We start from the raw sequence: 22,551 nt of genomic DNA, 5'->3' as shown, positions 1-22,551 counted from the left end.
CTCCCTGGGCGGCAGGAGGAGGCTGCCAGAGCCCCTCACCCTGCCCTGTCCCCTCCAGGTGGGTTTTGTTAACAGCCTCAAGTTCTCTGCAGCCGGTGACTTCCTGGTGGCTGGCCTTGGACAGCAGCACCGGTACTGTCCCCCCTCCCTGGTGCTGCCCAGGGGCACAGCCCCCCCCTGCTCCTCCAAGGGCTTGGCGGAGGGTAGCCCCCATCTCTCTCATCTGCAGGCTTGGCTCGTGGTGGAGAGTCAAAGAGGCCAAGAACAGCATCTGCATCGTCCCTCTGAAGCAGAGGGCTGCAGCCCCCAGTCCCGAAGCCCCTGACAGCCCTGAAGCCCCCGACAGCTCCTAGCCCCTGGCCCCAGAGGCGCTGGAGCCAGGTCACCAAACCCCTGTCCCTGGAGCTGCGCCCCGAGTCCTTTGTGCAACCATCTTCCTGGAGCCGGCAGGACGTGAGCAGGGGGTGTCTCATGGCCCCCTGATCCTGCTGGCCCCCCTATCATGATGTGGCTCTGCCCTCTGCGAGGGTCTGCCCCTTTCCCTCAGGTTCAGCCTGACCAGAGCTCTGGAAGAGTCTTATTTAAAAAAAAAACCAAACCAAACCCACTTTATTTACATAAATTACAAAATAAAATAATCACACTTTTGCTCACACTAAGAATCTACTCTTAAAAACGCGGTTGGGCTCAGCACAGCAAGGAGCCACAGCAAGGTCGTTGCTAGCAGAGCCTTGTGCTCTTAACACAGCGTTCCATTTTTATAGCTCTCATTTTTATAGCTTAAACCATGATAGAGACAGAGTCACAGCAGCACAGAATGGATGCTGAAAAAGACCTCTAGAGATCATCCAGCCCACCTCGGCTGCTCGAGCAGGGCCAGCTGCAGCAGGCTGTGAGTCTGCTTCTCCAAGGTTCTATTGGCTGCGTTGCTCCCAGGTTGTGGAGCTCGCATGGGAAATGGGCAATGAAGAGGGATGAAGTTTCCAGGCACTTTCTGGCTGGTGCAGTGATTTATTTTTTTTTTTCCTTCTGATTTTTTCTCCCCCCTTCCTGGTCTTGCGGCTGCCCAAGGCGCAGCCAGACAAGTGGAGGAGGGTCCCTGCCTGGCCTGCAGCTCCCTCCCTCGCCATTCTTAGGGTGATTTGGCATTATTTTGCTGTGTCAGTGAGGCAAAGCTGGGCTCTTGGGGGCTGAGGTCAGTGGGACCCGAGGAAGGCCGTGATGGTCTTGAGGCTTTGAAGGGCTGTGCACCGAGCCCTGTCCCCGCTGGAGGGGACGCTGGTGGTGTTCAAGACGAAGGCCTTGCAGCCCTTGTTGTCGTGTGTGCCCGTGTCCCCCCCGGCCCCCAAGGTCTGTCGTTGTCGCAGGGGCTCTGTGCTGCTTTCTGCGTGGGGCCGTGTCCGTGAGTCCTGCAGGGACCTGTCTGTCCTGGCTTCCCCACCAAAGGGCTGCTTCCCCTGGGGAAGGGGAGAGGGGAGTTGTTCCCGTTCCCGTCCCCCCCCCACCATCGCCTGCCCCGCTGGTGGTGACTGGGCCCTGGGGGTGGCTGGGTTCCCCTCGTGGCTTGCTGGCTCGGATTTGGGGCTCAGTGCGGCTTTTGCACCTCTTGGGGGCTGTTTCTTGGTGCCCCCTGTGCTCCCTCCCCCTCCCACATAGGCACCGAGCGGTTCTAGAGAAACAGCTTTTAATTGAAAAGACAAGAGAAAAGGTCCCATCCAAGCTGGTCTAACCCCTCCCTAGCCACCCCCGCCCACCCCCCCTGCCATATACCCCACCCCTCCTCTCCCACCCCCTCCACTCCCCCCATCTCCATCCCTCTCACCCCTGTCTAATCCCCACCCCCACATACACCCTCACGTTGGCTGCCAGAGCCCTGCGCTTGCTGGGTGCCATTGGCAAGGAGCTCTGCGCCTGCCTCTTCCTCCGCTTGCCGGCCATGGCAGGTGGGGACGGTGGCAGGTCCATCCCCGCATCCTGCCACGGCTCCTGGGGCTCCATCCCGCCGCCGTTGACTATTTTGAGGCTCAGCATGGCGTCGCTGAGCTTGGGGATGCAGTAGTCGGGGGTGAGCATCTCCTCAGGCAGCAAGAGCGAGCTGAAGTCACGGTCTGGGGTGTCTGCGCTGGTGCCACCAGCGTCCTCGGGCACGGAGCTCCTGCTGGGAGCATCCTGGCTGACCCCCACTCCATCCAGGGAGCAACCGAAGAGCCTTAGGGCCTCTTCCAGGACCATCTCCTCGGACACTGCAAGGTCGCCTGCAGTGTCCCCAAGGGCTTCATTGTTGGTGGCAGCGCAGGGGCTGGTGTGGACATCGCTGCCCAGGGGTGCCCCCACAGGGGTGGCCGTGCTGGGGATGTTGATCTGTGCCAGCTGCCCCTCGCTGTGCTGGTAGCCAGGGATGGACACTGGCAGTTCCAGAGGGTCTGGGGTCACCCCACTCCTCTGGTTTTTGTAGTGTGTGAGGTATCATGGTTGGCCCTGGGGGGCCCCGCAGCCCCCAGGACCCCACAGGGCAGCACCTGGCAGAGAAGTGGCGCCTTGGCCGAGCGTGGCGCTGGCCGGTGGAGGCAGGTCGGTGGTTGTCCACTGGATGCAGAAGACCCGGGGGTCGAAGAGGCAGCCACATGGAGCCCTCTGCAGACCTGTGTGGGTGAGGGGGGAACCGTGCTGGGCCGGGGTGGCTGTCCAGGGGCACCTGCTGAGCCGGCCCTGATGGCCGACATCCCCCAGCTCTGGGCCAGGGGTGTGGGGAGCTTGTGGCCGGGGTGATCCCCACGGGGTGAGCCGCTGTGCCGGTGGGACAGGGTTGCAAATCGGGGAGGAGACTGGCATCTAGGAGGTGAAAGGGGAGAGGTGGCCCCAAATATTTGGGGAATTCTCTGCAGATGGGCTTTACTGGGCACGCGCCGCCCGGGCGAGGGCAAGGATGCTCACCAGGGCTTGCTGAACCCCCATGCGAAAAGTGCCGGGGGAACGGGTGTGATGGGGATGGCGAAGGTGCCAGAGCAGACTGGGGTGCCATACCTGCTGGTGGTGCCTGGGGGGCGCGGGGGGCCCGGGCTGCAGGGAAGGGCTGCTCCCGCGTGGGCAGGCGGCACGGGTTGGCTGAGCCTAAGAGAATGAGACAGGAGCGATGGCCGGCGGTCACCTCTGCTCTTGCCCCCCAAGAGCGTCCCTGGGCTGCAGGGGTTGGGGTCGGTCCCTACCTCGAGGGTAGAAGGTTTTGGGGAGCACGAATGGCTGGAAAAGCTGGGGCGCCGGGGGGCCCCAGGGCCCAGGCAGTGGGAGCTGCGTTGGTGGCCGCGCCATGGTCCCTTCTGGCTGTTGGCTGCCAAGGACTCTTTGGCGTCTCCCCGGAAGGAATGTGGGGGCTCCCTGTGTTCCGCCCCACCCCCAAGAGCCTCCCCAGCTCCTCCTGGGGAGGGAAAGGGTTAAGGGAGGCTGGGGTGGCCCCGGGGCCTACAGGCGGCTCTCGGGGTCTGCGGGTGCAAATGCTCTTGGCTTTCAACAGTATTTTTCCGGTGGGGGAAGAAGAACAAGTTGATTCAGCTGAGCCAAGCGGGGACCAAGCTGCAGCCGCAGCCTCCTTGCGCCAGATGGCAAATGCGTTTGTGATGGTTGCCCACGCTTCTGTTCGCTGCGTTGACCGGAGCGAGGCAGAAATAGGAAAAAGGACCTCGAGGGCACGAAGGAAGGTCACGCGGTGTCGCTCGGTGGCATGCTTTCCCCCAGCCCTCGCTCCAGTAGTGCTGTCAGGTCTTTCAGTCTCCTGCTGGGAAAAGCAGCAGCTCTGGATCCCCCTGGGAGGGGGCGGCCCTTTCCCTGGGTGCGTGACACCCCGGAGGAGACGGTACCCGCCGCCGCGTGCTCCCAGAAAAGGACTGGATTCTGCCCAACGTCCGGTGTCGGGGTGCTGGGGCTGTTTGCGCTCTACGGGATCCCAGGGATGGGGTTAGTACATCCCCTCCTCGTGCTTGGAGGATTCGGCGCTAGCAAGGACACCCCAAGGGTACCAAGGACACAGGCCTCTCGCTCCCGCTGTGTGAACAGTGTGTGGCCTGGGGGAGTCGGGACAACTGCCGTGAACCGGAGGCCAAAGATCTCTCCTGGCCTGTATCCTGGTAATCAAAGAGATTGCGCTCTGTTCGTGAGGCACCTCTGGCTGCAAGATTGTGCAAGGCCATGTGCTGCGTAACTTGTGGCAGGGACCGATGCTGGGGGCGTGAAGGCAAGCGCGCTTCTAAAAGCGTAAAACTCCGTTTCATTTCAGAGCGCAGCTGAGCCCCCCTGCTCCTCAAGACTCTGCCATCTGCACCGCTGTGGCTGGGACTGGGCAGTGCTGCACATCCCAAAGGCCACCAAGTCACACCCGTGTCCCTGCTGCTTTGCCGGGAGCTTCTGCGATGTGAGCGATGTTCTGGGGGGTGATCTCTTGGACTGCAGCTACTCCGTCCCTGACCGGCCGCTGGCCAGGAGGGTTGTGTCCCAGGTGGAATTCCACCTCTCTGACGAGAACCTGGCCAAGGATGCTTTCCTCCTGAAACATGTCCAGAAGAACAAGATGGGCTTCGTCAGCATCAGACCACTGCTGTTCTTCAAGAAGGTAGGCAGCGCGTTGCGTTGGCCAGCCGGGGTGGGAAGTAGGGGTAGGAATGCCTACTTTCTAAAACTCCAAAATGAGTCTTAGAGAGTTTCTTCGACCGGCTTTTCGGTATCATGGGTCCCCATCCCCGAGTCCCTGCTGAGCGTCCCCCCCAGCAGACTGCTGCTGGCCTGAGAGCTGCTGCCCCTGGAGCAGGACGTGCTGCACAAGGACCCCTCGGCCCCCTCCTGGCCCGGCAGCAACTTCAAGCCCAGCAATTTCAGCAATGCCTTCACTGGATTGCTCCTCGCCAGCAAAGTCTTCCCTCCGCTCGGGACAGGCTTGGGCACAGGCAGCTGCTACGGCCTCTGCCCCAGCACTGAGAGCACTCGTGGCTGCGGCTGGGGGAGTGGGGTGGGTGCCTGGGCACCCTGGCCCAGCAGCCCCTCGCCAGATGCCAAACCTCTTGCCGGCAGTCCTCCGGCAGCGGCGTGGGTGCCTGAGCCCCTCGGCCTGCGGGATGCGGTGCTTTGCCTGCCCCACTGTTGTCCCAAAAGTGGGGTCGTTTACCCGGGGTGCAAAATGCCAATATAAACACAGCAGAGCAGAGGTATTTTATTCCGGTTCATGTTTACGCAAAGATGGGGGCTAGGTGGTAATCCGCAACACTAGCACCCCTCATGCCTAAAGGGGCAAGCAATTTATACAGTTCAGTTATACATATTCGATTTCCAAAGTTCTTCCCAAAACTATTGCCGGGAGTAGCTTATCTTGCACAGTTTCTATTGGGCTACAGTTTCCCTGCTTGGAATTAAAGGTCCAGTGTTCTTTTCTTCTACAGCACATGCTCAAGGAGAGTGGGGGGGTAAGTCTTTTTGGTGTGGAATTGAGTTGGTGGTCATGATCTCCCCCTGCCACCTTTCTTCACCTTTCCTCCAGTATTCAAAGATGCTTCTGACTTCATGCCTATTAGCAATTATTCAACTTTTTGGCGCCTCCTGGAGTAGGATGTTCCCTTCTTCTCAGTTTTTTAGTTCTTCTTCAGGGGCACAGTTGTTAGCAAGGCATGCGTTGATCATACAAAGGGGATCTTGTTTCACAAGAGCTTTGTGGCCTTTTTCGTGTGGCTTAAGTACATCATTTCTTAAGTACATCATTTCCCCCTGTGGTGGGTTGACCCTGGCTGGATGCCAGGTGCCCACCAAAGCCGTTCTATCACTCCCCCTCCTCAGCTGGACAGGGGAGAGAAAATATAACAAAGAGCTTGTGGGTCGAGATAAGGACAGGAGAGATCACTCACCAATTACCGTCACAGGCAAAAGAGACTCCGCTTGGGGAAAATTAACTCAATTTATTACAAGTCAACCAGAGCAGGGTAATGAGAAATACAACCAAATCTCAGAGCACCTTCCCTCCACCCCTCCCTTCTTCCCGGCACAACTTCACTCCCGGATTCCCTACCAACCCCCCCCAGTGGCACGGGGAGACGGTTAATGGGGTTTACAGTCAGTTCATCACACATTATTGTGATACTTGCCAAACCAACCAAGAAAGGTAAAACTGGAGCGCAGGGAGCAAATGCTTTTCTTTCACCTTAGGCCAACTGCTCGGACGCTCTCTATGCTGCCCTGCTGCAGAGGGCATCCCTCTCGTACCAGTAAGAGACATAAGAGTGAATTAAAGCCAGAACTCCAAACCAGACTAAAAACCCAGTCGTGATCAAGAAGAAAGTGGAGAATGCATCAAATATAACAGAAAATTATTTTGGACATTCCCAGTTTACATTTGGAAAAAAGAGAAGGAAAACAAAGAGGAGGAATTAGGTATTAAAAGAAGAGCACTGAATGATAAAGCAGTAGCAGTCCCTCTACCACTACAAACCCACACCCCCACACGCACGTACGCACACAGACTGTACACCACCAAACTCCCCTTGACTGTGACGTTCCCCTCAGCTTGCTGGTCTAGAGATACTGAATGCCTGAAGCACACCAAGGATAACTGAAAACATCTGCATGGCTTTAATGGGAATCCTCCAACTGAAACAAAGCGCCTTCTCCCTCTGTCTGCGTTGGCACATCCCCGAGTCACGCTCTCACTCCTCTCCTTCAAAGTCAAGATTCCTAAACGTGAAAAGCGGGAGTGGGGAAAGGCGAAGGGAAGAGAAAAAGAGGGAGAGCATCATCAGTGGAAGACCTGCCAGCTGCTGCTGATTCAGCCCTGTTCGGGGCATCACCACAGCAGAGAGGAGCTGGTTTGCATGCCACGGTCCTCACTGCCTGTTCCCAGGGACAGGCCATTTGCTCAGCCTTGCCGGCCAAAGCGTGGGAAAAGTGTAGGCGTGCGCCGTCGCTTGCAGAGGAGCACGGTCACGTTCACGTGCAATCCTTTACCTTTTTCCTCCCTGGATTCAAAGGGTTTCTGTCTTCAAAGTGAGAGCCTTCCATACGGTCATTTGTGACATTTCATCCAGGATAACAATCTCAGAAGGATCAGTCCTGCAATAAATATTTTACATAGCAATCCGTGATTATGGGAACTGATGCCACCAAGGGCATTAGCATCAGCAAGAGGAACAGCGGAGCCCTGAGAATCAAAGCTCCGCATAAGCGTGGGAGGTTTTGCTGGATGAGGAGTTTTGGGAGGCAAGCCGGGGAGCTGCAGAGCAACAGCTCTGTGCAAAGGCTCTTGCTGGGGCTTAGCCCCGGTCCGGGTTCCTAAGCCACTGCTGGTACAGATCACGCCTGCAACTCCTCATGTGTAAGTATGAGGATCTCCAGCTACCGTAAAGGCACTGATGAGGCAAGGTTTGGGGGTCAAACGTGAGTGCTGCAGCCACTCTGCTTGGGGTCAGAGCCCTGCAATTGCCTCCTGCAGCCCTGCCCCCAAATTTGATTTTCCCACCAAGCTGCCTGCTGGTTTCTGTGGGATGCCCCACAAAGAGGCAAGTGGAGAAAACTCTGCCAAACACCTTCAAGCTAATCTTGCCGGGGTTCCTGGCGCTTGGTGGGGCTTTACCTGTCACTGCTTTGTTTTGGGATATCCATGTCACTGGTCTTCCCCACGTTCAGCTGAACTGAACTTGCAGCAGCAGCAGCTTCCATCACGCTCCTGGACTCCTGATGTAAAAAAGGGACAAATCACGTTCTCTGTCTTTGATCAAAGTGGAGATAAGCTGAATGCCCAGCACAAACTTAGCAGTCTGCCCTCCCCTTCTGCCCCTTGGCAGCTATAGGTATTAGTGCAGCAGGGGAGAAACCGTTCACTCCAAAGATTTCGGGGCAGGGGGATTGTGTGTTCAAAACACGATTATGAGCAAGTCTTGCCAGCAGCAGCAGCAGCAGCATCTAATAATAATCATCATAATGATAATGACCTTTGTGAAAAACGACTCGTTTTAAAAATTACACCTGTATTCAAGCGCTCAGCTCACTGCTACTTGAGGAAACAAAGGTTACAAAAGTTACAGGCTATTGGGATCTATTTCGATTGAGTGCTGATCTTCCCCCAACGTTTCCAGACAAGCTGTAAGAGAAACAGGCAATCTCACAGACACACGGAGATGTCCAGCCCCGAGGACACAGCAAGCCTTACCTCGTCTTCTTCTCCGGCTTCATTTCTGGCATCGTCCAACTTCTTCTTCCTTTCTGGCATAAGGTCATCCAGAGAGCTGAGCTCTCGCTTTGAGAAGCAGAAATCCATCGCTTTCCGGACAAAGACGAGAGCCAAAACCTTCACGAATAAGAGGGAAGATGCAGTGAGCTCAGAGACGATGCCACCTCTCACTCCAACGCTGCAAACACCCCGCTGCCGAGCGGTGGCAGCTCTTACCATCATGGGAAAGATGATGGCGGCACGGGACACCTTGATGGTCCAGAGCAGGATGAGGCAGGTCAGCTGGATCGCCGTGAAGAAATGCACCTTTCGCAAGGGCACGTGCCGCAGTTAGATGAAATCCGGCTGGTGTTTCGCCGGCATCCAAAACAGCTTCAAGCGATCAAAGAACTGCGAAATAAAAGGGAAAGGTTGCCACCTTGGGACTGCTGCAAGTTGCTGGCCCTCTCGAGACGTGGAGGCACTTTGCAGCATCTCGCTTGCCGTCAGAAATCCTGGATCCCACCGCGTTCCTCCTGGGAGCAGCACCCATTTTCCCTTCGCTCAATCTAGCAACCGGCTTGCCCCTGAGAGCTGCCCACCAAACGGCAACTATTTCATGCCATTCCATTATTAGCATTTCTCGGCCCACTGAATCCCCCCGCAAGGATTTCCACCAGTGGTAGAAACTGCCTTCCCTTTGCACCAAATTCCCCCGCTTTTCACGTAACCAAACACTGACCTGCCCTAAACCCTGCAACAGAGAGCGCTGAACTTGCCTGGTCCTCCCAGCCCTCTATACCTCCTGTGCCTCCACCAATCTCTTTCTTACACAAAAGAGTTTCATTGCTTGCTCTGCGAGAAGTTTTTCCCATGCCACTGCTTTTTTCCCTGCTGCTACGGAGACAAAATACCAGGGAGCCGACATGCTGCACGCTGTAAAAGAGTCCGTACCTGAATTCCTCTGAGCGACGACACACCCATGTAGAGAAAGACGCCATAAAGCACAGGCATTGGTATAAACTGGGGGGGGAAAGAAAAAAAAAAAGAAAGAATGCAATCGTTTCTTTTTCTGTATTGCATTTTCAGTATTACCACCCTCTTCCACAGGCACTGCCTAAAATTGCTTGAAGCTTTTTCCATTCAGGCTTAGAGATGGGTCAGATTTTAACCATTTTTTTGCCATTTTGTGCGCACGAGTGAGCTAAGGCTCTGCTTTAGGCTGAACTTGGGAGTTATCTCTCCTCAGAATAATCCTATTTTCCAGAAAGGTTGGAGGAAAATAGGCGATTTCACCCGTGCTACCCTATGCCGCATTCTCTGGCGGTAGAAGAAACACTTCTGCCTATTCTTGGGGCAACAGGCAAAGGCCACAGGCCTCCTCCTAGCCTAGAGACGAGATTACTTTGTGGGAGGAACGTGCAAGGAAGCCCACGGGGATGACCTCAGTGTGTTTAGCTCCTGGGAACGGCTGCTCCGGGGCATTTGGGGAGCAAATTGCAGCCACTAAAGGGCTGCCTGTTTGAAAGACAGCAGATGTGCTGGTCTGAATATGCTCAACTGTAACCCATAAACATGGGCGGGCCTGAAAGACACCCAAAAATTCAAGCAGTTGCGTTGCTTGCTCATCTCGAGCACACCAAACGGGGGCCTGAAGGGCTGCAAAGCCTAACCGAGGCTGGTTCCCACCGTGGGTCAAGCCCCAAGGGTTGGGACCACCTCCTCCTCCTCCGCTCCACAACTAACTACTCAGGCCTGCAGAGAGGGGACTGTTTTTCTGTAACCTCCAACAAGCTCACGGTTGTTGGGTGGTTTGCATTTTCCTCTCACCTTTAACACGGAAGTGAAGAAGACAGAGCAGCCCATGAGCACAAAGATCAGCAAGCCAGTGACTCTCTGCTCTCGTATCCCCAGAAACTTGGGTTGTTCTCCTGGAGCTGAGCAGTCAGACTCTACTTTGAGGCTATTCACGTGGGTGATGGACAGGACGGTCGCAGCCACAAACCAGGGCAGCCCCATCACAGAGCACACCCCGAGCATCACGGCCACCACAAAAAGGTCCAGGTGGTACCCGCATCCTTTCTGCAGGCAGGAAAACAAGAAACAGAGCATCCCATAGCACAAGAGCAAGGATAACGTCGCAAGTCAGACTCAAACCCTGCTCGAGCACAAGTCAACTTCTTCAGAATTCAAAACAAGAAATGGAAACAAGCAAGGGTGTATGCAGGCTTTGCACAAGCACCTGGCATGAAAATCTGGCAGGAGTTCAGACACAAGGGATACGCAGAGCTTGTGCGATACATACTTCTCCAAATAAAAACCAACCCACAACCCAAAAGCACCAAACCATTTTTTCCACTTACAAAGAAAATTCTACCACTTGCGAGGAAGGTGTGACTCTGAGTTATCCCTGGCAGCGCATCAAAACAATTCATTCCCCGCACCTGCTGCTGCTGCCATTTTAAAACAAAAACGCACTTCTCTATTGCTCCAAGATTAATTTGCTCCTCCAAAAGGTTGCTCATCTATACTGCCCTGTCACTTGCTCCCTGCATCATCGTTAATCCAGGAGAGCATCCTGCCACGCAGCCTGACCTTGTCCCAAACCAATACCTTCAGAAAGCATCGGGAATAAGAGCTTCTCCCCAGACCTGCAGCCCAGAACGGGCTGGAGTCATCTCTCACAGGCCCTTACCTTCAGCTTGTGCTCCTTCCTGTTCACAATAACGGCACTGATCTGATGGTCCATGAATATCAAGATGGTGCAGAGCAGAGCTGGGACGAGCGCAGCCAACACCGTCCACCAAGGGTTGGGTCCTATGGGGTTGATGAACCACCCGCGGTCGTCTCTGGTAGGCTGCAACAAAGCCCACACATCAGCATTGTCTCCCAGCCCAGGCACTCCACTGGCTTTCATTTTCCCCTCCCTCCTTGCGTCAGAGCACCTCCCAGCCCTGGCTTCATGTCCCCCTCTCCCATGGGCTTCAGCAGTGCCAGTCTCCTCCTTGCAAGCAGCTCTAGATAGTTCCCCTGTAGGTATCTAGTTTTGGGGCCATCTTCTCGTTTCCAGGAGGAAGCAAGGCACTTGGAGGTGGAAGAGGAGATGGTCACACCACCAGCATCTCCTCCAGACTCAGCCCTGCCCTGCCCCGGCATCACCTTGTGGCACCCCCACGTGCCAAAACACCCCGTTACCTTGAACGCATGGGGGACCTGGAGCTTCGGCAATGGGATCCCAACCACAAAGTCAAGGAGCACCATGATGACGATGGTGAGGAAAACAGCAAAGTCGCTCACTGTGGACCGTACCTGGGGCGAGAAACCAGAGGTGAGAGGGGCATGGCAAACAGGGCCGTAACGTGAGATGCAAGAGTTGCAGACATCCACAACATTAAGGCTGCTTAACCAAATCCCACCACCCCTCTGAGCACATGCAGCCTGATCCCTTGCTTAGATACTGCTGCTGTGTTTGTCCCTGTGAGATCTGGGGTCAGACAATAAAAAAAGCTTAACTAGGCCGACAAGGGTTGGTTTAAGTCAAAACCTAAAAATAATATTAAAAATAAGAAAACACATGTCTGCCACTACAGCTACACTCACAGCTACAATGGCAACAAGGCACTGAGGCATCCTTTAGTCCTCAAAAGGAAGTTCCTCACTTGAATCTACTTTCTGCTCAAGCACATAATGCGCAGAAGGTAGGGGAAAAAATAACAAAAAAAAATAACATTACAGTTTGCAGGAGTCATGGAAGAGCAGGTTGCAGATATTTTGCTTTTCCTCCTCCCCTTCTTCCCCCTGCTCCCTCCCATCACCTTAGAGCACGCTGCCCTAACAGATTCACAGAAACTGAAGTGAACGAATATCTTAACCCTGAATTAACATAGAAGCAATACTATGGAGAGTGGAGGTGTGCTTTTAAATTTAACAAGTTCTACATTTAAGAAGCCTCCTCCTTGCCAGCACAACACATGCAGTATTGACCTGTTTCAAAAATAAACATATTCCCCTTTTTCGGAATATTGACCCAATTCAGTTACAAAGGAACTGTAATTCAGCCCCAACAAACTCCTGCTTTATAAACGGGAAACTTTTTCTAGGAATACCTTTCAGTATTTTCAAAATTGAAAAAGAAAAAGAAATTAACCAATAATTTTCTGTATCAGTTACGATCAGCACATTTTCTTCAATAATATTTGCAATGCTACTACTGTACTCTGAAGATTTGTTTCAACTTAACTAACAGGAGCATTTTTAAACAGGCAGTATATTGGTCTCATTTCCTCAGGAACGGCAGGGGCTTTCTTCTGTCTCAGGAAGAAGATGACAACAACAGAACTCATCAGCTGTCACCAAGCTTGGCCACAAAGTAATGGCGTCATTAAAAGAACGTCCCCTGGCTTCCACAGCTTCCCAACTATTAACTACATCTTTTGTAAGCCAGCTTCTCAAAGTTGTTCACTGCCAGGTATCGGCCAACAATAAAATGCACAGGGAGAGAAAGTCTCAAAGGAAAGCTGAACCCATTCAGAAGTAAACAAATGTCGCACAAGTGTCACTTGGAAATAAGGAAATAGGGTGGAGTGTAAGGAATTACGGCATGCAAGTGTTCTCTGGTATATGGTCTGGCAGGCAGCCATTCTCATATCCTCCACATTCAGGGGCCCCAGCCAGAACTCGGTCAGAGATGAGAACTCTCCTTCCTCTTCAGAAAGGCCCTCTCCTCGCTTAATATGGAACAAGTTAATGAAAGGAGTTACACAGCGCGCCACAGCAGAAGGACAGATATCACCCACCCAAGACTCACGCTGTGGTCATGAAGCCTTCATGAATCACCAGGGACACAAAAGTACGATTCAGGAAGGGACGCTGAAGAGGGTGGAAAGAATGGAAGAAAGCAAGGGGCGATGACAGGCTGCCAAACTCAAACAAATGCAGTGCTCTCTGTACCATCAGGAGATCAAACACCTGCAGGCTGCTCAGAAACGTACGCACACTACTGGCAGCACTGTCCAAAGGGATTACGCTGAGGGAAAGAGCTTGGTCACAGACAAGAGCAACATTTCAAGCATCTTCTGAACACCACACGACACCACAAGACAGACAACACACCTTCCTCTCCAAAATCAACACAGAGAACAAAACAAGGAGGAAGGTTAATCCTCCTAGATCTGACGCTATTCCAGCAGAATGCTAATAAGCAAAGCTAAAGAAACAACTGCGTTTCAATTCATCCCAAAATAAAGTCATGCAGCAGAATTTCAAAGACTCGGCCTACTTCTCCAAAGGAAAAAGGAGACTAGTGTGGCACGAGATTTAATGCAGCTTCAGGTCTGGAGACAGCCTAATTGGCGTGGTGTTCATAGCACAGTCTCTTCAATTCTGCAGCAGCTAACAACAGTCACTTCCAGAGTAAAGCCAGGCCCTGGCAATGCCTGTGCACATCTCATTGCCAAAGCAAATTCACTCACACTCATAAAACCACTCTCTAGGCAGAGGCTTGAGTCATTGCCTATGGCATTTTAGCCCTGCTGCAACCTCACTGGCATGAAAACAGCCCTTTCGGGATGCCACGACACTGTTCTGTTCCTCTGATGCAGGGATACTTTCCTGGCTCAAAAGGATCTCAGTCCTAGTTTCTGCACGGGTGCCACCACCTGAAAAGAGACTTAACCTCAACAGTTCAGAACATTTTCCAAAAGCCTCTGAGGGCATCAACCTTGAACTGCTGTCCGATGATGATCACAGCCTTGCAACAACATACACAGGGAGCCAGATTATGCTGAGCCACGGCTTTTTTATTAATACTCATGAATACTATCATTATTCATTTTTTATCAGAGGCTGAGACACCAACAACAACTCATAAAGTTTCAGACCAAGTTTGAGCCCTACAGAACACTCCTTCAGCAGGACCCAATCTAGAGGCACCTGCTTAAAAATACAACCCTTAAACCTAAGCAGCTCCAGCTCCTTTTTCAGAGCACCTCAAACTTCTGGAATTATTACAGATCGCAGCCTCCAGCAATTCCCAGTCCCCTCTCAAACTAAAAGCTCCAGAGCTCCTCGACTGAGCTGGTCAAGGTTTTGCCCACTCACAGAAGCACTTGCCCATCATCTCTGTCTGCCTGCCTGACTAGCAGACACAAGCAGATTCCTCCAGGGCAATACCCTCAGGGAAAGTCTCTTTTTCACTTCTAAAGGACCATCCTCCTCACTTGTTTTACATCTTCCCCAGCTGACCAGGCTGCTCAGCACCCTGTGCTTTAGTTACTTTGCTGGCTGCTAACTCAAACTTCCCATTGCAGCCTTACCACACAACTGTTACCTCCCACAACCTTCCTATTCATTGTCCCCTGCACACCCAAAGGCCGCTTTCCTTTCTCTGCCTTGCATGCCAGCAGTACCACAGACTAAAACACTCTCCCTTCACTCTCCTTTCTCAGGCTTGACACTACAGTGCCTTCTAGAAACTGAGAGCAGCAGTTATCCTAAAAGGCCTGCTCAGCCCCTCTGCCTGCAGCAGAGGCATGCTCTTCTTTCCAAACAACAGGACAGGTTTGTCACAAACACGTCGCAAAGAGGAGTGGCAGCGCAAGGGGAACCTCGTGAAAGAAAAAATCCCAAGAGCACAACAAACAACTGCTGCCACTGAGAGTTTCCAAAGACTCTTTCCACATCCACACTTGAGCGCCAGATTGCCAGGCCAGCAAAAGGCACATTGCTACCAGCAGACAGCCCAAGAAAGAAGGACATACTTTGCGTACAGAGCTCCACGGCTGTGCTGGTTTTGACTGGCAGAGAGTTAATTTTCCCCACAGTAGCTTGCACGGGGCTACGTTTTGGATTTGTGCTGAAAGCAGTGCTTACACAGCATCAAGGCCTTTTCTGCCCCTCACCCCACCCCACCAGGGAGTCGGCTGCGGGTGCACAAGAAGCTGGGGGGGGCACAAAACTGGGACAGCTGACCCCAACTGACCCAAGGGATATTCCAGACCACAGGATGTCACGCTCAGCAATATAACTGGGGGAAGAAGGAGGAAGGGGGGACATGCCCAAGTAACTGTTAGGCGTGATGGAACCCTGCTTTCCTGCAAACTAAACACCTGCCAGACAATGGGAAGCAGTGACTGAATTCCTGACTTGGCTTTGCTCACGTGCACAGCTTTTACTTGTTAAACCATCTTTATCCCAACACGCGAGTTGATTCACCCTTCCGATCCTCTCCCTCCTCCCACTGCGGGGCAGCGAGCGAGCGGCCGTGCAGGGCTTAGCTGCCGGCTGGGGTTAAACCACTACAGAGGCTCGAGAGCTTCTCAGCTGAACGCTTTAAACAACATTTCAAAACACCGTCAGTAAAACCAGCCTCTTTTCCCACTGAAGCACGAAACCCACGCACGGCACTGGAACAGGAGCGCTTTTTACAGCTCCCATTACTCCCATTACACTCCCGTGCAAGCGCAGTAGCCCCTCGGAAGCGACCGCTTTCACGGTCAGTGAAAGAGGGCAGGAAAAGAGCAGCCCCCCCAGTCCCGTCCGAATTGAGGGTCTCCTAGGAACCTAGGAACCTCCTGGTTTCAGGCAACCGACAGGTAGGTACCTGCTGTCGAGGACGTCCTCCGTTCTCCCAGCCGAGGGAAGGAAGCAGCAGAGCCAACGGGACGCGACTGCTCTGGAAACGCCACTGCCGACCTCCCTGAAGCTCCCTCCAGGGCCTCTTGCCCCGGGGGCTGCCAAGAACGCCCGGGCAGGACTGTGTCGCAGCCCGCCACCCACGCCAGGCTGGGAGGGAGGGAGGGAGGGAGGGAGACCCCCGGCGGCTGCGGGTCCCTTCCCTGCGGGGACAGCCGGCAGAAACTCCTTTCTCTCCACACACAGCCGCACGTCTCCGCGGTGCCCGCCGGCCTCCGCCGGACAGCCACCAGCGGCAGGCAGTCCCCTGCTGCCCCCGCAGCCCCGGGGGCGGCAGGGAGGGGCCGGGACCGGCCGGGCCTGCGGGGGGAAGGCCGGGACCCGGCGCCCCGGCCTGCCGCGAGGGGAGATGCCGCCACCGCCGCCGCCGCCGCCTCAGCCCCGCTGCCGGCCTGCGAGGCCCCCGGGCAGCCCCGGCGCTGGCGACCGCCGGGCAGCCCACCGCTCCACGGACGGGGAGGAGCCCCCGCCACGGCCACTGGCCCCGCCGCGCCCGCCGCCCGCCCTTGCCTCAGGCGGGGCCGGGCCGGGGCTGCGGCCGGAGCGGAACCGAGGGCAGCCGAGCGCAAACGAGAGGAGACGAACCCAGCCGAGAGGAGCCGAGCCCAGACGAAGAGATGAGCCGAGCCCAGCCGAAGGGAGTCGAGCTCAGCCGAAGGGAGCCGAACAGAAACGAGATGAGCCGAACGGAGCCGAGCCCGGCCCGGGCGCCCCCCCTCTCTGCTCCATCTCCCCACGCTGCTCGGCACTGGCTCCTGCTGCTGCTGCTGCTGCGCTGCAGAGGCAGCTGCATTTTGGGGCTTGGAGCGCTTGGGGTTCCAGCGTGAGCCCGAAGCATCAGAGGAGTTGGCCTGTACCTCGTGGCAGGTCTTGCAGCTGCTTTCAGGGGGGTCTGGGCTCTGCCCAGGCCTCTCGAGTCAACGTTGACTCTGGTGCCTAATGACAGTCTGCTGGCAGTGGCCCTGGTAGCTCAGCCCTTTCTCTCCCCAGTTGCGATGATGTCAGCAAAAAAGGACTGTGGTGGTTTCAGCCCAGCTGGCGACCAAGCACCACGAGGCTGCTCGCTCGCTCACTCCCCCGTGGCTTTGTCCCCGCAGCAGCTGCAGCTGCAGCAGGATCGCGCCGCTTTCCATCCCCAGGGTGCGGGGCAGGGCTGCCCAAAGGGAGCCCGAGGGGTCGCGGGCCGAGACCAGCGGAGAGCCGCCAGGGAAACCGCCGCCTCCGTCCATCGCACGGACGGGAGCCGCAGCAGCCGGAGAACGCTCCCGAGTCGTGCCGCTCCCAGGGCAAGCCCAGGCACCGCTTCACGCGTGGGACGGGACATGCCGTCCCGAGAGCGGGGCTAGCGGTCAGGATGCTGACCAAGCAGGAGCTCTCCTTCAGCGGGTCCCGGGACATCCCTGCTGAGCTCAGCCGAATCCTCCTCGCTGGGCAGCAGCTGGCAGGACAAAGAAACCCGGGTGGGCGCAGGACAGAGACACGGCGAGAGCGACCTGCCCTTCCCGGGAAAGAGGAGTCAGCCACGGCTCTCCTGGGACTGATGCCCCATGCCCACCCGTGCCTTTGCACCAAACAGGCTGGAAAAGGTCCCTGGCTGCCTACCCCAAACGCGCTCCCCCGCAGGAGCTCCCCGGACCCTGCTCGGGGCACCAGGGCTGGGCTCAGGAAGGAGTTTTTTTCCCCCGGGCAGATTGGCACAGCTCCCGGGGGGAGTTTCCCCTTCCTCTGCAGCACTGAGCACAGCCCCTTGCCGGGGTCCTCGGGGCCATTTCTGGCCAGCGAGTCCCTGCTGTTGCAGGAGCAGGAGTCCAGCTGTGCCCTCCAGCCCTCTGCCTCTCTTGGCAGGGGAACCTCACGCACCTCCACGTCTCCAAGTCACCTGCAAAACAAGGAGCCTCAAGGAAGCCAACTTTGCCCTGGTGCTTTTAAGCTGGCACACTGCCGTGGGGAGAAGAGAAAGCCGGGGGGTTTCTTATCTATCTATCTATCTATCAATCTATCATCTATCTATCCCTGCTGGGAGGGAATGAAGATGAGGGAGCCAGGCTCTTCTCAAGAGTGCCCAGTGAGAGCACCAGCGGCAACAGGCACAAATTAAAACACATGATATGCTCCAGCTGCACATGAGAAAACAACTTTTTCCTGTCAACGTGGTCAAACACTGGCACAGGTTGCCCAGGGAGTTTGCAGAGTCTCCGTCCTTGGCGATGTTCAAAACCCAAGGGCACATTGTCCCGGGCAACCTGCTCTAGGTGAGCCTGCTTGAGCAGGCAGGTTGGACCAGAGGAACTCTACAGGTCCCTTCCAACCTCCACCCTCCTGTGTGAGTCCGTGCTTTGGTTTCACTCCTAAAGCACCTGAACTCAGCCCTGATGCCTGCGGGAAAGGATGCTGGGACAAGGCAAGATCCCAGACTCCTCCCCGAGGACTCATCACAAAAACCCATCTACCTACTCCAGAATATCGTATGGCAGACACACTCAGAAGAGAGAAAAGATCCTTTTATTGCAAACATCAACTGCGGCGGGGGACGGGCCTGGGAGTCACAGGGCTTCAGCCAGTAACAGGGAAACGGCACCTACAACGACAGAGTCAGAGAGCACTGATAAACCCATGAAGGCAGGAATAGGCATGACTCGCTTCCCCTTTCTTTAGGGAACACCGTTGACGAGGAATTGTTCATAGCCCAGAAGAGAGAGCTATGGCTGGCATCAACCAGGGCACGGCTCTGGCGCCTTATGCCCACGGGAAATGCCCTTAGAGACCTGCATGCATGCACAGATGCACAGGGCCCCTGTGCCACGCAGCAGGGCTCGATGGGGAGCCCCTGGGGAGCGGCCATGGAGTTATTTCCAAGCCCCGCGCAGCACCGTCCCTTGCCAGCAGGTCGGACTGACTTGCAGCAGCGCTGAGAGTTGGGAAAGATGGGCAGCAGAGCCTGGTACACACCTGGGCTTCCTGAACTGCTGGACCTTCCTGCATCTTTTCACCGGTCCGTCCCCAAAAACGTTTTCTCTCTTCCTCCTCCTCTTTTCTGCGTGTCTGTCACTCTTCTCTCCCCAGACCTGTTTTCTCTTTCGTTTTTTCTTTTTCTCCTTGTCCTGGGGAGAGCCTGCAAACTTTTTCATCCCACAGCGGTATGAGGTAGGGAAAGGCACGACCCACTGGAGTCGGTTCTGATTTTAACCAAAGCGAGCTCGTTTTACCATCTTTCCTCTGACAGGTTTGCCAGCTCTTCTGGGCGCACCAGGGGCTCTGCCGCGCTCTCAGGGGTGGTTGGAGCCAAAGCAACGGGTACCTACAACAGAAATGAATTAGAATTAGAATTCTAATTAAAATTAGAATTGTAACTTAGAATTCTTCAGAGCTCTTTTCTTTCATCATTTCATGCGCTTATAAGCGACTGTAATGCCACCTGCACGTGCTTTGCAGACAGTCTATTTATCACAGGCAATCCAAAAGCACCTGTACCGTTGCTTTAATAAAGTGCGCTGCTCATTAATCTAGTCGTGATAGTTCGTTCGTGCAACCAAACTCCCTAAGTCTGGTCATTCTCGTGCATTGAAGACAGCTAAGCCGAGAGTACAGTGCGCTATTAAGGGCATCCCTCATTGTGATAGCTCAGCATATTGAACGCGACCGCCCTTAGAGCGTCGAATTGGACATCGCTCAGAAAGAAATTAAACCTAGCCGTCCCCAGCCCCTCTGACATCTGAGGATAAGCTGGAATGCAAGGCAGTTTATTTTCTGCCAAACTTCTGGACTCAGTAACGCCACACAGCCCGCGGGGCTGGCACCCCAAAGGCCTTCCTCCCAAGGATGCTGGGCCGAGGGGCGGCAGGCAGCGCTGCGCACAGGGGGCCCCCTCACCCCCCACCCCATGTCACAATGCCACCACCCGGCAACGCAGCAGTCACAATGCCCCGGGGCACTATAAAAGGGGCAGCCTCCCCTGTCCCACTGCCAGTCTGCCTGGCAGGCGGCCCAGACACATCCCAGAGGAAGTCCGTGAGGAGCCGCTGGAATTCCTTGCCCAGTGCTGAGGGAGGAAGACCAGAGGCTGGACCAGGCTGCTAGAGACATGAAGAACCACCAAGCCCTGGAGGTGCCCGAGGCCATCAGGCTTGTTTGCATGGAGAGCTGTGGCAAGACCAAGGGAATGTCTTCTTGAGGAGCACTGCAGAGCTCGCCGTCCTCACTCCCTGCGGAACCAGTGGCAGCAGCCGTAAGAAGTGGGATGCAGAGATGTTGCCAGGGCTCCCAGTGCTTTGGAGCACCCGCTGGTGGCCCAAAGGCGCGGGAAGGATTCTTGCCCCCAAGGTCAATCAGGCCGGGGGCACTTGGCCACTCTTGGAAGCCCCAAGATGGCTCCAGGTTCAGGGAGAACAGGGCTTGGGCATCCTCTGGGGGGCCTGACCGGCCTGCGGGACCAGGAGGCAGGTCTTGCTCACACGTGCTCAGGGAATAGCCGATTGCCAGCTCTGGGGTCAAGAAGGAATTTTACCCTGGCGCAGATTGGCACTGGGCCCCAGGAGTTTTTGCCTTCCTCTGCAGCACTGAGCAGGACCACTTGTCAGGCCTCCTCCGCTCCATTTTGGCTAGGTTACTGCCTGCTGCTCGTGCAAGATCTCAGGTAGCAGCCCCAGACTCCTAAAAGGAAACTACCCTTGAGATTTTTCTCTTTTGGAGCAAGCTCGCCCCTTTGGGATCCACCTGTGTCTCCTCCCAGGCATCTCCAGAGCCTTTTGGCCTCTTCATAGGTATCTTTTCTTAGGATCTAAGGTCTGAAAAGCAGACGCGAAAAGATTCTGGGAGATGCCTGGGAGGACTCTCAGGTCGATCCTGGAGGAGAGCTTCCTGCAAAAGAGAAGAATGATCTAGGGTAGCCTCGTTAGACAAGTCTGGGGCTGCTACCTGGGATCTCCGGTCCTCATAAGAAAAGCCCAAAAGACTCTAGGAGACGTCTGGAAGGAATCAAAGGGGATCCCTGAGGGCAGTGTTTCCTCCAAAAAAGAAAAAAACCTCAACGGTAGCTTCCTTGGAGGAGTCTGGGGCTTCTACCTGACCCCTTAGGTAGGTAAAGCAGAGGACAGAAGACTGTGGGAGATGCCTGGGAGGAGTCTCAGGTGCCTGTCGGAGTTGAGAGATTTCTCTACAGGAGAACAAAAATGTCTCGAGCTACTTACTTGGAGGAGTCTGGGGCAGGTAGCTGGGATCTCCGGTCCTGAACGCAGAGGTCAAAACATTCTGGGATGACGCCTGGGAGGAGTCTTGGGTCGATCCCAGAGAAGAGAGCTTCCTGCAAAAGAAAAGAACCATCCAGGGTAGCCTCATTAGACAAGTCTGGGGCTGCTACCTGGGATCTCCGGTCCTTATAAGAAAAGGCCAAAAGACGCTAGGAGACATCTGGAAGGAATCACAGGGAATCCAGGAGGTCAGAGGCTCCTCGAAAAAAAGAAAAAAACCTCAACGGTAGCTTCCTTGGAGGAGTCTAGGGCTTCTACCTGACCCCTTAGGTTGGTAAAGCAGAGGACAGAAGACTGTGGGAGATGCCTGGGAGGAGTCTCAGGTGGCTGTCGGAGTTGAGAGATTTCTCTACAGGAGAACAAAAATGTCTCTTAGCTACTTACTTGGAGGAGTCTGGGGCAGGTAGATGGGATCTCCGGTCCCGAACGCAGAGGTCAAAACGTTCTGGGATGACGCCTGGGAGGAGTCTTGGGTCGATCCCGGAGAAGAGAGCTTCCTGCAAAAGAGAAGAATCATCTAGGGTAGCCTCATTAGACAAGTCTGGGGCTGCTACCTGGGATCTCCGGTCCTTATAAGAAAAGGCCAAAAGACGCTAGGAGGCGTCTGGAAGGAATCACAGGGAATCCCGGAGGTCAGAGGCTCCTCGAAAAAAAGAAAAAAGCCTCAACGGTAGCTTCCTTGGAGGAGTCTGGGGCTTCTACCTGAGCCCTTAGGTAGGTAAAGCAGAGGACAGAAGACTGTGGGAGATGCCTGGGAGGAGTCTCAGGTGCCTGTCGGAGTTGAGAGATTTCTCTACAGGAGAACAAAAATGTCTCGAGCTACTTACTTGGAGGAGTCTGGGGCAGGTAGCTGGGATCTCCGGTCCCGAACGCAGAGGTAAAAATGTTCTGGGATGACGCCTGGGAGGAGTCTTGGGTCGATCCCGGAGAAGAGAGCTTCCTGCAAAAGAGAAGAATCATCTAGGGTAGCCTCATTAGACAAGTCTGGGGCTGCTACCTGCGATCTAGGGTCCTTATAAGAAAAGGCCAAAAGACTCTAGGAGACGTCTGGAAGGAATCACAGGGGATCCCGGAGGGCAGAGGTTCCTCCAAAAAAGAAAAAAACCTCAACGGTAGCTTCCTTGGAGGAGTCTAGGGCTTCTACCTGACCCCTTAGGTAGGTAAAGCAGAGGACAGAAGACTGTGGGAGATGCCTGGGAGGAGTCTCAGGTGGCTGTCGGAGTTGAGAGATTTCTCTACAGGAGAACAAAAATGTCTCGAGCTACTTACTTGGAGGAGTCTGGGGCAGGTAGCTGGGATCTCCGGTCCCGAACGCAGAGGTAAAAATGTTCTGGGATGACGCCTGGGAGGAGTCTTGGGTCGATCCCGGAGAAGAGAGCTTCCTGCAAAAGAGAAGAATCATCTAGGGTAGCCTCATTAGACAAGTCTGGGGCTGCT

The 22,551-nt window shown here is 55.0% G+C and overlaps 1 protein-coding gene and 1 long non-coding RNA gene across 2 annotated transcripts in view; both read right to left on the bottom strand.

Annotated features, from left to right (window-relative positions):
* Positions 1-15,986, bottom strand: part of LOC126037494 (electroneutral sodium bicarbonate exchanger 1-like) — a 102,784-nt gene extending 86,798 nt beyond the window's left edge. Inside the window, exons 1-6 of the mRNA XM_049797830.1 lie at positions 15,777-15,986; positions 11,372-11,485; positions 10,872-11,033; positions 10,007-10,258; positions 9,131-9,199; positions 8,414-8,587 (exon numbers count right to left, since the gene is read on the bottom strand). Of these exons, the coding sequence (XP_049653787.1) occupies positions 8,528-8,587; positions 9,131-9,199; positions 10,007-10,258; positions 10,872-11,033; positions 11,372-11,437 (609 nt within the window). The 5' untranslated portion in view covers positions 11,438-11,485; positions 15,777-15,986 and the 3' untranslated portion in view covers positions 8,414-8,527. The remainder of the gene's footprint in view (positions 1-8,413; positions 8,588-9,130; positions 9,200-10,006; positions 10,259-10,871; positions 11,034-11,371; positions 11,486-15,776) is intronic.
* A 2,381-nt stretch (positions 15,987-18,367) lies between these two features.
* Positions 18,368-19,160, bottom strand: LOC126037502 (uncharacterized). The gene is made up of 3 exons (XR_007505723.1): positions 19,075-19,160; positions 18,818-18,987; positions 18,368-18,446 (listed from the first exon to the last, which is right to left on the bottom strand). It is a non-coding gene; the product is annotated as an uncharacterized LOC126037502 (long non-coding RNA).
* Between the last annotated feature and the right edge of the window lie 3,391 nt (positions 19,161-22,551).

This window comes from Accipiter gentilis, unplaced genomic scaffold, assembly GCF_929443795.1.
Source record: "Accipiter gentilis unplaced genomic scaffold, bAccGen1.1, whole genome shotgun sequence".
NCBI lineage: Eukaryota > Metazoa > Chordata > Aves > Accipitriformes > Accipitridae > Astur > Astur gentilis.
The sequence above is the reverse complement of the archived record's forward strand: the minus strand, read 5'-3'. Positions and strand labels throughout refer to the sequence as shown.